Source organism: Urocitellus parryii, chromosome 3 (assembly GCF_045843805.1).
Source record: "Urocitellus parryii isolate mUroPar1 chromosome 3, mUroPar1.hap1, whole genome shotgun sequence".
Lineage (NCBI taxonomy): Eukaryota > Metazoa > Chordata > Mammalia > Rodentia > Sciuridae > Urocitellus > Urocitellus parryii.
Window position 1 is genome coordinate 100335897 of NC_135533.1, and position 12051 is coordinate 100347947.

At 46.9% G+C, this 12051-nt stretch overlaps 1 protein-coding gene and 1 non-coding gene across 2 annotated transcripts; both read right to left on the reverse strand.

Annotated features, from left to right (window-relative positions):
* Window positions 1-617: 617 nt before the first annotated feature.
* On the reverse strand, window positions 618-721 carry LOC113190298 (U6 spliceosomal RNA). Its single transcript, XR_003301762.1, has one exon. It is a non-coding gene; the product is annotated as a U6 spliceosomal RNA (small nuclear RNA).
* Window positions 722-7365: 6644 nt separating this feature from the next.
* On the reverse strand, window positions 7366-9282 carry Myl7 (myosin light chain 7). The gene is made up of 6 exons (XM_026399480.2): window positions 9175-9282; window positions 8961-9036; window positions 8626-8730; window positions 8148-8226; window positions 7920-7968; window positions 7366-7467 (listed from the first exon to the last, which is right to left on the reverse strand). Exons 1-6 carry the CDS (start codon window positions 9208-9210, stop codon window positions 7366-7368), a joined length of 447 nt encoding a protein of 148 aa, XP_026255265.1. The 5' UTR covers window positions 9211-9282.
* Window positions 9283-12051: the final 2769 nt, after the last annotated feature.

Here is a 12051-nt window from a genome sequence, read left to right on the forward strand (position 1 = left end):
ATGCATACATACACATGCATATACATGTGCAACCCCCTCTCCCCATGTGCACACTTGCACATGCCCAGCACAGATAGCAGGTACAAGGAGACTCTTTCCTACTGCAGGGGCTCCCTTGGTGCACTGCCTCTGGCTACCAGGGCAGGTCCCATGCTGATGGCTTTTAGATGAAGATGTACTTTACTACCCAGTGAGGAACCCCCAATTATAAACAGCTGAGTCTGGCAAACTCACTGGACCACAGCATCTATATAAAAGCTCCTCAACCTTCACAGGTCTAGAGATTCATGTCACTCCACTCATTCACAATTCATTTGCAGAGTGTGTGCTCTCCGCCAGGACAGAGCTGACAAATATGTTTGCCACCTTCAAAGTGCTCACAGGAAGTCATGGTGATCCAGGCCAGTCCTGGGAAGAATGGTGCCCAGCTTTGAGTCAGGAGATCCTTCCTGGATAAAGTGACTGTGGGCTGAGACCTGAAGCCATAGAGGCAGAGCCAGGTCTCCTCCCTCTAACCCCTTGCAGACAGAGAGTCTCCACTTGGCCAAACTATAGTCAGGCTCCTGATCATTTTTTTTAATTTTAGTTTTTAAAATTTGTTTTAATTAGTTATACATAAAAATATGGAATTCTTCATGAATTCGCATGTCATCCTTGCACAGAGGCCATGCTAATCTCTGTATTGTTCCAATTTTAGTATATATGCTGCCAAAGCAAGCACTCCTGATCCTTTTCTTAGGCTCTCTGGCACACTTCTGTTTCTCTAGTTTTTGCAAAGAACCTGCTAAGTTAGTTTAACCAGAGGCCCTTGTCTCCATAACTGATCAGATTCTTCATCCTGTTCCTTCCCCCCATGATGTCTGACCACATTGGCAAGAATTCTGGGAGGTTAGTGTCACTGAATTTCCCTATCCTGTTGTCTTCTCTTAGTCATTTTCAATCTACTGATTCCACATGCTCTTTGATTATAAATTCCACATGACCACACTGTATTTGGAGTTGATTCTAAAGTTTCTCCTCACTGCAAAATCCCATTACCATGGTCCTTACACCTATCATAATGGTCCTGAATAAAGTCTCCTTACCATGATTAATCAGTATTATTAAATAAGTTTTTTTTCTAAATAGGATCAAGGGGCCAGTCCCCAGCAGGGGATTCTTGTCACACAACATGGTAGCAGAGACTGGGTTGAGGGGGTTCACTGCAAGGTAAGGATGATCTTGGAGGACCAACCTTGATGATCTGGCAAGAGTTGTTCCTGTGCCTCTGGCTGCCCTCCCATATATCTCAGCTGAATTCTTCCAACCTCAGTGCTTCCTGCCCTCTACTTTGGCCTGGCCCAAAGTAACTAGCCAGAGAGCTGGGTACCTGGGGTGCCACTAAACAGTATTTGGGGTATAGGGTTCTATACCCCAATGGTCAAAATCAAGAAAAGTGTCTCAGTTTCTGACTAATCTTAAAACTTTGTCAATGCTACTGTTTGTCTTCATCAGGATATTGGCTAAGTTGATGTACCACTTACCTATTGGTATAGTACAAGTTGTGCCAAATCTTACTGGCTCAAAACAGTAACAGTTTCTTATTTCTCAGGATGCTGTGGGCTGACCAGGCAGGTCTTTTTTCTTCCTTCCTAAGCTTGGATATGGCCATTTGAGGCTCAGGGTTCATCAAGGCCTCATTCCTTCATGTCCAGTCTTAGGTGGATGACCAAGGGCCAGGCTTCTCTCTCCATGTTATCTTTTATTCTGAATTTTGTCTCAGCCTGGTGACTTTGGGTTTCAAGAAATTGAGGGCAGCACTGCAAGATGGAAGTCAACATGCCATAGACCAGCAACAATTCAGGAGGTGGAGAAGTGGCCTCAGACTCATGATGGTAGAACCTTTGCACTAAATGATGTACTGAATTCTATCGTATTATCACTTCTGGGTGGTGTGCGGACATGACTGTGGCTTCCAGGACTCTGCCACCTGGAGAGGAGGAGATCATCAGGGGTAGTGGCCCTCCCTAGAAACATCTGCTCTTTAATACAGTGCTACTTGGCCCCCAGCCTGTGGATATACCAAGTGGTTCTGAACTAAAATCAGCCTACTCTGGGAGGGCCTCAGAAGAGGAGGCCCGAAGGTTGGGTAGGTGTTGTCAAAAGGTTGTGTAATTCAGACATCTTCATTTGAAGGCCATGGTTATGCAGGGGACACAGAAACTTCTAGGTGCAAGGATCTATGGGATATGTACAGCTAGTTTATGCTCCTAGAGAGGGAGCCCCACACAGCTGCCTTGTGCTCTGGGATCTAAACAAAGATCAGGACAAATTCAAACTTACCTCTCTGGGATGTGTATGACCCTAGACAGGTTGCTTAGCCATGCAGTGCCTCTATTTCCTATCTGAAGATGGGGATAAGTCACTCTGTATTGTTTAGGATTAGGTTCCACTATAAGTATAAAGACTCCCAACAGCAGCAGCTTCTATCAGATGGAGCTTGTTCTCTTTGTGTTAGGAGTTGAGGTGATGTGTGACATACCCTTGTGTCAGGGCCCAGGACGGCCCAGTTTGTAGCCCCTGCCCACAACTTCATGGCCCAAGGAGGCTGTGTACGAGCTGTATGCTAGGGTTTAATGGAGGTGCACATATCTGTCTCTTAAAGAGAACACTGTCACCACACGGGGTCACCCCTGCCACCAAAGGAGGCTGAAAGTGGAGGCTTTATTCTAGGGTCCTGAAAGAGGAAGGGCATCAGTTGGGGATGAGCTGATTGCCATGTGCATGGAGCACCAGCCCTGATGAGTGTCAAGGGCAGAGAACTCTATGGCCATCAGATCCTATCAATATGCAGTCCCACCCTCCTTGACATATGAGGACACTAAGCTCCAGACAGTTTGGGAGCACTTATGTACCTACTGGGGGGGGGCGTGTCTGCTCCTTTACTTTAGGTACAGACTCACTCACAGCTGTGCCCGCTCTGCTAACTTTCAGTCCATAAAATTCCAGAAGTTTAGCTGCATGGGAAGAGACACACATGGACCTACTCCCCCATCTGTCCAGCATACCTGGACCATCTGCACTCCTGTGCACTGTGGTTAGAGCATGAGAAGGCAATTTCTCCTATTAACTGTGACTTGGGACCATTGACTGACCTTTTCCCATTCCTTCTTTGACTTCACTCTTCCCAGCCTCAGGCGACCACTGCAGACTTTCAACTTTTATGAGATTATCATTTAACTTTTTATTATTTTAATTTGTATTTTCCCTTCTGGCTACCTCTGCCTGAGGAGGAGTCTCAGCCTGTGGAGAGCGTCTGGATTGGAGAGTGGGTGGGCTGTGAGACAGCAGGCATCCATCAAGCCCTGACAGTGTGAGACTTTGAACAGCCTACGCCTGCTGGAGAAGCATGCAGGGTCACATATTCCTCATGCCAGGGCACACAGCTAAAGAGCCTGCGTTTAACCTTATCAGTGGTGTTAACTTGGATAAAGAAAGAATGTGCAGAGAAGGAGGATGTGTGGGTGCAGGGCAGGGCCTGAGATCCACCCTGAGGGCTAAAAGGAACTCAGGATAAGATCAGAAGATACAATATTAGCAGGGCTTTGACCACCACTGACCTGAGCCTCTGGGGGATCAGCCTATGCTCTGCACCCTAGCCAGCGTGGCTAGAGTTGTTCCTGGGGAAAGTCCCTCCCCTGCCCCCATGTCTTCCCCCAGCTTGCAGAGTCTCTGGAGTGATGGAACTTCAGGCCATGTTGGCCAGAAGATTAAAAACAAAATCTGCCAAACCAGAAAATCTTCCACAAAAGTAAATGGAAAAAAACAGTTAAATTATTGAATAAGCATTAAGTAGACTGTGATGCTCATTATTGGCAACTCTCTAAGAGGTTGCAAAGATGGACATCTTGCCCTTGTACATAGCCAGGTACAATCCATTCTGTCCACATTCTCAGGAGAAATGGGGAACTTGTCCTCAGGTAAGAGGTCTCCACAACACCACTGATCATATGCAGTGTACACTGAGTCCTCCTGGGCCATCTGGTTTGTTAATTGCTTTCATCCAAAGGAAAAAATAAACTCATATCTTAAGACAGGAAGTGGGTTTACAATTTCAGGCAGGCACCAGGCTGAACTTAGACTCCCACCCTCTCATAGACACACCCTCTCATAGAAACTGGGAGATAACAATGTTATCTACCATGGTGATGACATTTCAGATGGGGCTCCCAGGTCCTTAATGAATCGTTCCTGAGTTGTAAAATTGGCAAGAAGCCTTTGGGCAGATTTACATAAAAAGGAGTTAACAAAGAACCTACAATTACAAGTTTTCTAAAGGAAATGCTCTAAGAAAGATAATAATATTGTATCTTCTCTTATTTGTTTTTAATTAATGCATGATAATTATGCAGATTCATGAAGGACTATGTGAGGTTTCTATACATGTATACATTGAATAATGACCAAATCAGGTTAAGCATATCTATCTCTTCAAATGTTTATCATTCCTTTGTTGTGAAAACCCTTAAAATCCTTTCATCCAGCTTTTTGAAGACATGCAGTGCATTATCAATATTTAAAATTTTTTTTCCAAAGCAAAGTCATGACTCACATGCAAATAGTGAACACCACCAAAGATTTTATTTGTTAATTCACTAGGGAAACAATAAAATATTACAACTCATTCAGGAAGAATGCAAAAAGCATCCATATGGATAGGCAGTCAGGAATGCTGAGGTGAATCTGCTTAACAGTTGCAAAATTGGCTTCTTTCACAGAGTAAAAGGGAAAATAAATGTTTCCACTGAACATTTATTTGCATGTCTGTGGACAAGAGTTATTGCCTTGCTATTAGTTTTCTACAACCTATAGAGTTATGAAATTGCTTAAAGATAAAGGTGCAGAGGACTCCATCCAATTAATAATGAGACACCTGTGGTGTTTTCATCCATTTCAAAGTCTATCACAATTTCACCTGTAGAGGCTTGGATTTTAAATTTATCCCTTACTTCATGAAAAACAAAACAAAAACAAAAACAACTTAGGATAGCATAAGGACAATTCCTTGATTTGCTCACCCTGTCTTCTCAGCATGCTTGGAGGGATGAACAGGGGCCACTGTCTGGATGGAAACACAAGCAGATTCATGAATTTCATGATCATTTGTAAGCAATAGAATCAGCTGTTCTTTTTTTTTAAACCAGGGATTGAACCCAGGGGCACTCAACCACTGAGCCACATCACCAGCACTTTTTATAGTTTATTTTTTTAAAATTAAATTTAATTAATTAATTTTTGGGGTACTAGGATTGAACTTCGGGGTACTCGATTACTGAGCCACATTCCAGCCCTATTTTGTATTTTATTTAGAGACAGGGTCTCACAGAGTTGCTTAGTGCCTTGCTTTTGCTGAGGCTGATTTGAACTCACGATTCTCTTGTCTCAGCCTCCCGAGCTGCTGGGATTACAGGCGTATGCCACCATGCCCTGCTATAGTTTATTTTGAGACAAGGTCTTACTAAGTTGCTAAGAGTCTTGCTAAGTTGCTAAGGCTGGCTTCAAACTCACCATCCTCTTCTCTCAGACTCCCAAACTGCTGGGATTACCGGCATGTGCCACCATGCCCTGAGCTGCTGGGATTACAGGCGTATGCCACCATGCCCCGCTATAGTTTATTTTGAGACAAGGTCTTACTAAGTTGCTAAGAGTCTTGCTAAGTTGCTAAGGCTGGCTTCAAACTCACCATCCTCTTCTCTCAGACTCCCAAACTGCTGGGACTACCGGCATGTGCCACCATGCCCTGCTAGAATCAGCTATTCTTGAAGCTGGGCTTGGAGGTGCATGCCTATGATCCCAGACTCAGGAGACTGAGCCAAGAGTATCTCAAGTTTGAGGTCAGCCTGGGCAACTTAAACATAGTTCAGTGGTAAAGCCCCTCTGTGTTCATCCCCCAGTATCACATGCACACATACAAAAATCCCACCTATGAGTACATCAAATCTCAAGACTCCACTTAGTAATAAAATTGCCAAATCCTGATTAACTGAACATCTCTTGAGGTGAAAATGCATTTTCCCCTGGGACTGCAGGAAGACAACATGGGTGGCTCAGCCTTCTCTTGATCACCTCCTCTCATCTCTCTAGCTACAGACACTGCAGCAGGGCATGGAGGGAGCTGAGGGGCACAAAGAGCTGGCTACTACTCAGCTCTGGTCTGACTAACTGTCATTGCCTCTCTATCTCTCCCTTAGGTGCTTTGAGGGACCCCTGCTGCCCCTTAGGTACCAATGATAGGAGTCACCTACTTCTCCAGCCACTGGTTTCTGAAATAAGGTAGGAGATAGGGACACTCAATTCTTTTTTTTTTAATTTTATTGGTTCTTTTTAGTTAGACATGACAATAGGATCCATTTTGACATAATTATTAAGGCATGGAATATAGCTTCTTTTTTTATTGGTTGTTCAAAACATTACAAAGCTCTTGACATATCATATTTCATACATTAGATTCAAGTGGGTTATGAACTCCCATTTTTACCCCAAATACAGATTGCAGAATCACATCGGTTACACATCCACATTTTTACATAATGCCATATAGTAACTGTTGTATTCTGCTACCTTTCCTATCCCCTACTATCCCCCCTCCCCTCCCCTCCCCTCCCATCTTCTCTCTCTACCCCATCTACTGTAATTCATTTCTCTCCTTGTGGGACACTCAATTCTGTGAGATAAGTTTCCTCCCCATTCCCGTACTTTTTCACCGTACTTTGCATAAGGGCTCAGGAGACCTGAGGCCAATTTCTAGTATTATTTTGAATACCTCCAAGTGCTCTGGTCTGGGCTCTGGTGTCCATTTCCTGTCATGCCATAATTCTCACCTGTATTTCCCATGAGATTTGGGTTGTACTTTTGGATGGTTTCACATGGGACCCACCTACACCACTGTGCCAAGAGGGGAATGTACAGTGGGTCGGGGGGTGCTCTACAGTTGGGGCTGCTATCACTAGTTGGGTAGAAAGTTTGCTGAATGCCTAGAAACTCTTTGTTCTACACAACCTTGAGGATATGGGCAGTGCCTACTTTGAGGTTCGTTCATGGGCTTATGGAAGGAGGTACAAGTCCTCTTCTAGAAATTGGCCTTGAGCAAGGTGACCACTTTTCTGGGCCTCAGTGTACTCATCTATAAACTGCTCATGGTCATGGTTCATAATTCATTTGGCAGCATGGGGTGAAGTGAGTTGTGTGTGTGATGGTCATTGTCTTAGTGGGCCTGTATTAGTCCCTGAGACTCCTGTCTGGTCCCCACCCCCTCTGTCACAGATAAGCCAACATTACAGTTTTCATTCAGAAACAGAGTTTATTGTGGTACCCCAGGCCTTCCCCTTACTCCTCTTTTTCGTCCCCATGAGTGATGATGTAGCACAGGGACTTGTAGTCGATGTTGCCTGCCAGGTCCATGGGTGTCAGGGCAAACATCTGCTCTACCTGTGGAGGCAACAACTGGCAGAGATGTGGCTTAGGGGACCTGTGACCCTTTACCCTCAACCTGGGGCTGTTTTTGGGCCTCAAACTTTTTAACTCCAAGCCCCAAACGCCTGGTTATTTTCCTGTTGGTCATCATTGGGCAGAATAAGCAGTAGGCTCAAACGGAGGCAGAAGTCAAAAGGTGCACCTTGGTCACAGAGATGGTCCCAGCCTCCAATGGTCACTTGGTCTGCACAGTCTCCCTGCCTGGCATACTTCCACCCTCCAACCCCACATCTACCCCTACAGGTTTTGATAGAGATGGCACATCCTCTGGAAAGGCCCAGTTGCCCTCTCAGCCTATACTACACTGGTGCTGGGGGCAGTGGGTCAGGAGGCATCCCCAATGCCCTGCTGGGGAGGGCCCTGAGAAGTTCCTAGGGATAGGTACTAACAGGGTTGGGCAGGCTCACCTCAGCTGGAGAGAACTTGTCTGCCTGGGTCAGGAGGAGCTGCTTGAACCTGGGAAGTGGGGAGGATCTGAGCTCAGAGAAAGGGTGGCATAGCCCAGGAAAGAGCTGGTCACCCCTCAAAGAACACTGAAGGCCAAGGTTCAGGTGGCCCCCCACATAAGCGGCCCCACTGCCCCTTTCTGCTTCTGCATGTTGTCCCTCACTGTGGGTAGGGGAGTTGACACTTACTCATCCTTGTTCACTACCCCTTGGCCGCTGGGGTCAAACATACGGAAGGCACTCAGGATGGCTTCCTCGGGGTCTGTCCCTGGGAGACCAAGGCAGCCAGGTGAATACTCAGGTCCCCAGCTTCTCAAGCCCTATCCAGGAGGAGCCCAGAGTTGCATGGGGGGAGCTCTCCATGTTCCAGAAGAGGTGGGGGCATTCCCCCCTATGGAATGTTCCTTGGGGATCAGAGGGTCTGGGAATGATCACCCTCCTGAAGTGGGCAGGGCTGGCTAGGAGTTAGGATTTAGGAATGGATGTTTCCTGAACTCAAGTCAGCACTGGGCTGACCAGGGCCCAGGATGTGCAGAGGTAGGCTCCACATCCCCTGGGTGGGCCATGGCCAGGCAGAGTCCAGACAGGGTTCTGGCAGGGTCAGGTGGGTTTGGCAGGTTCAGACTCCATGTCTGGTCAAGGGAACCCAGAGCTGCCCCAGGCTCACCATTGAGTTTCTCCCCAAAGAGTGTGAGGAAGACCGTGAAGTTGATGGGACCCTTCCCCTCCTGTAGCATAGCATCCAGTTCCTCCTCTGGGACGCTCACCTTGCCTATGAGGGTGGGGATGATACAAACACAGGGACCCTGATATCCCAGAGAAGGGCCAGTCTGCCCTTCCCCTTTTCCTGGCTTCTGGTGAAAAGGCAGGGAAAGAGAGGTGTAAGGAGATGGGAAGGAGAGAGAGAAGGGGGCAGGGAAACAGTTCTTTCTCTGAGCAGGGACCCTTGGGAAAGCAGGTGAGCAGGTGGGGGAGTAGTGGGTGGAAGGCAGAGGCACTCACCGAGCTGGGAGTAGGTCTCTCTCAGGTCTGACTTGCAGATAATGCCATCTCTGTTCTGGTCAATGCAGCTGAATGCCTGTGAGGAGGTAGAGAGTCCTGGGTGGTGTGTGGAGGACAATCAGGGGCCAGGGCCATAACACACAGAAAAGAGTGCGCATATGGGAAGGGGTAGGTTTTGGATGGAGTTGGGGTTTCCTGGGGGTGCGGCACTCACTTCCTTGAACTCCTGGATCTGGGCTTGTTCAAACATGGAAAAGACATTGGAAGATCCACGCTGAGTCTGCTTGGTGGCTGCAGCCTTTCCCCGGATCCCAGTCTTCCTGCTGGCCTACAATACTGTGGATGAGGGGGAGTCCTCTCCCCAGGTCCCCTAAATGTCCCTTTCTCATCATGCACAATCTAAGAGCAGTCCCAGGAGACTCAGGGTGAGGATCCTCTCTCCAGCCCTGGATACTACCTTTCAGGCTTCACACAGCCACAGAAGTCCCTGGCTCCGTCCCCTCCCAACCCTGGAGACTGCTGGTCTCTTTGTCCCCACCAGGCACTTACCATCTTCTCTGACGCGAATTGCTGCTCCCTCTTGCTGCCAGACCCCCTTTATGTCCCAGCCTTATCACCTGGCGGTCCAAATAAGGAGAGCAGCAGAGAACAGGCCCAAACTTGGCAGCCCCTGACTGGGCTAGAAGAGGATGAGGGCCCCAAGCAGATTCCAGTTACATTCCTGGTGACCTTCATGTCCACATGTAACATCTTGGGGTCCATCCATCTCATGTGACCACTCACTGTGTCTCCCCAGAGCAGAGTAGCTCAAAGCTTTCACCATTATAGGTATCAACTAAGGGTTCCTGTTGCCCCTTATCTGAGAATCTCTTCTGCAGGTCCAGTTTAGGCTCTGGCTAGGCCAGGCCAGTCCAGGCCCTATAGGCTTAGGGAGACAGTGTTTCTTTTTCTTTTTTTTTTTGTCCTAAGGACTGATCCCAGGGGTGCTTAATCACTGAGCCACATTCCCAGCTGTGTTTATTTTTTATTTTGAGTTAGGGTCTTACTAAATTGCTTAGGGCCTCACTAAGTTACTAAGGCTGGCTTTGAACTTGTGATCCTCCTGCCTTGAACCTCCCTCCCTTAAGCCCCCAGGATTACAAGCATGCACCACTTTGCTTGGAAGGAGACAGTGTTTCTGAGGATGATCTCTGGTCTAAGACCTGGGATTCCCAGAGGTTTTGGTGAAGACCTTCAGCTCTGGCCTCTTGCCCCCTGACTAAGTGACAACAGGCATCTCTGAGTTGTCTATACCCTGTAGGACCATTTACTTGGCTTTGGGGCAATTCTGGGGGTGAAAAGTGTACTGGCTACTCTCCACCTCTGTGCCCCTGCTATTGTGGCCTGCTCTTCTAGAGTGTTCCCATATCTTTCATTTGGAATCTTGCTGTCCTACAAGCCTCAACTCAACTCCACCTCCTTTAGCACCTCTATGATGTCGTTAACTGGGAACTGTGGGCATGTTTCCCATTCACTTGATGGCTAACTTGTTTTTGTAGCTTCCTCCTGAACACCCAGCCTGTTCAACACCTAAACCCCAGAGGGCTTGCACATAGCAGGTCTATGTGATTCTGTTTTGCATGAAGTTTTTGAAGCATGGACCCTCCCCTGGCACCCCATGAAAGAGGGTCACAGGGCCTCTCAGGTGGTGTTGAACTGTGGACAGAGGGGCCCAGACGCCCTCTGCTGTTCAGAGCAGCAACCTCACCAGCTTCTTGAGGGACCAGGGGCATCTCAGAGGAGCTAGAGAAGCTGGACTGCTTGAGAAAAGCAGGAGTGGGTTCCCTGGCTGGGCCTGCTGGCAACACTCACCCCAACCCAGCTATGTAAGGCCCATATATATCAGTGGTGAGCTGAAAGAGGACAGGCACTCTCATCCATTAGACCCCAGGTTCCCTATTTAAATATTTCGTTAACACCTCTTTTACTGTCTGGAAGTAAAATTCATTTCATTTTTTTTTTCAATTCAGATATGCAACTTAGCTTCACAAAAACATTTAAAAATCAATATAATACCTCAAACTGTAATATGAAGAAGTTGAAAGCCATTTATATCAAAATATGTCCTAATGTGTGTATGCTCAAACAATCCCATTATCTGGATGTGAAGCAATCAAATGCTGTGTCAACTTACAGTACAGAACTTAAACTCAAATGAATGAAGAGGACCAGAGCAATTCCACATTAGAAGTACCAGAAAAATTTGAAGATCTCACAGAGGATGTGACTTTCCAAAATTACAACTTTGGGTCATGTTCTAAATGAGACAAAGCACAGTTGTTCCTAATTTGCTGGGTAGTTTCTTTTGTTGAGAAACGAATATGCAACACAATGACACAAATCTGTCTATATATGTAATTGTTCATTCTACCTAAAGATGGCGTTAGGTCCTACACTTGATATTTCACCTACCAAAGTCTCTATAGAGAGATCTTAGAATTGTGTGGTATCTTCTATCTCTGGCCTCTACTCAATGTTGCTACCTATTTGGCTCTGAGGGGACAGGACCTGAGAACAACTTGCAGCAGGGCCAGCCTATCCCTTCACTAGAACAATGACTTGCCTGGTACTCCTTCCATCCCACACTCATTGTGTGGCAGGCAGTGTTCTATGTCTCTGATCCCCCATATCATCCCATTCCCACAGCTTATCCTTCCGTTCTTCACATTCCCCTAGGTATAGCAGGCTGGAGGATAACGCATTCCAAGATATAGCCACATGACGATGTCTGTCTCTTCATATATTGTCCCCATGGTTCTTATGCACAGAGGTCAAATAAAGGCCATATTTAAACTTTTTAAAGTTTTTAATTAAAAACCCCACACAGTCCCAGGTTGGGCATGGAAAGGGTGGTGTGACATATGGGAGATATGATGAGGATGAGAGGGGGCTGAGATGGTCCCTTGGAGGTATGCTGAATGCTTCTGGGATTTCTTCCTGGACTAGTGCCCTTAGAGCCAAAGACACCTTCCTGCCTCTGGGAGCAGGCTGGAGGACTCCTGATGGTGCCTCCTCCATTTTGTGGGACCTTTGGGGCAGGATATTGGGGGCT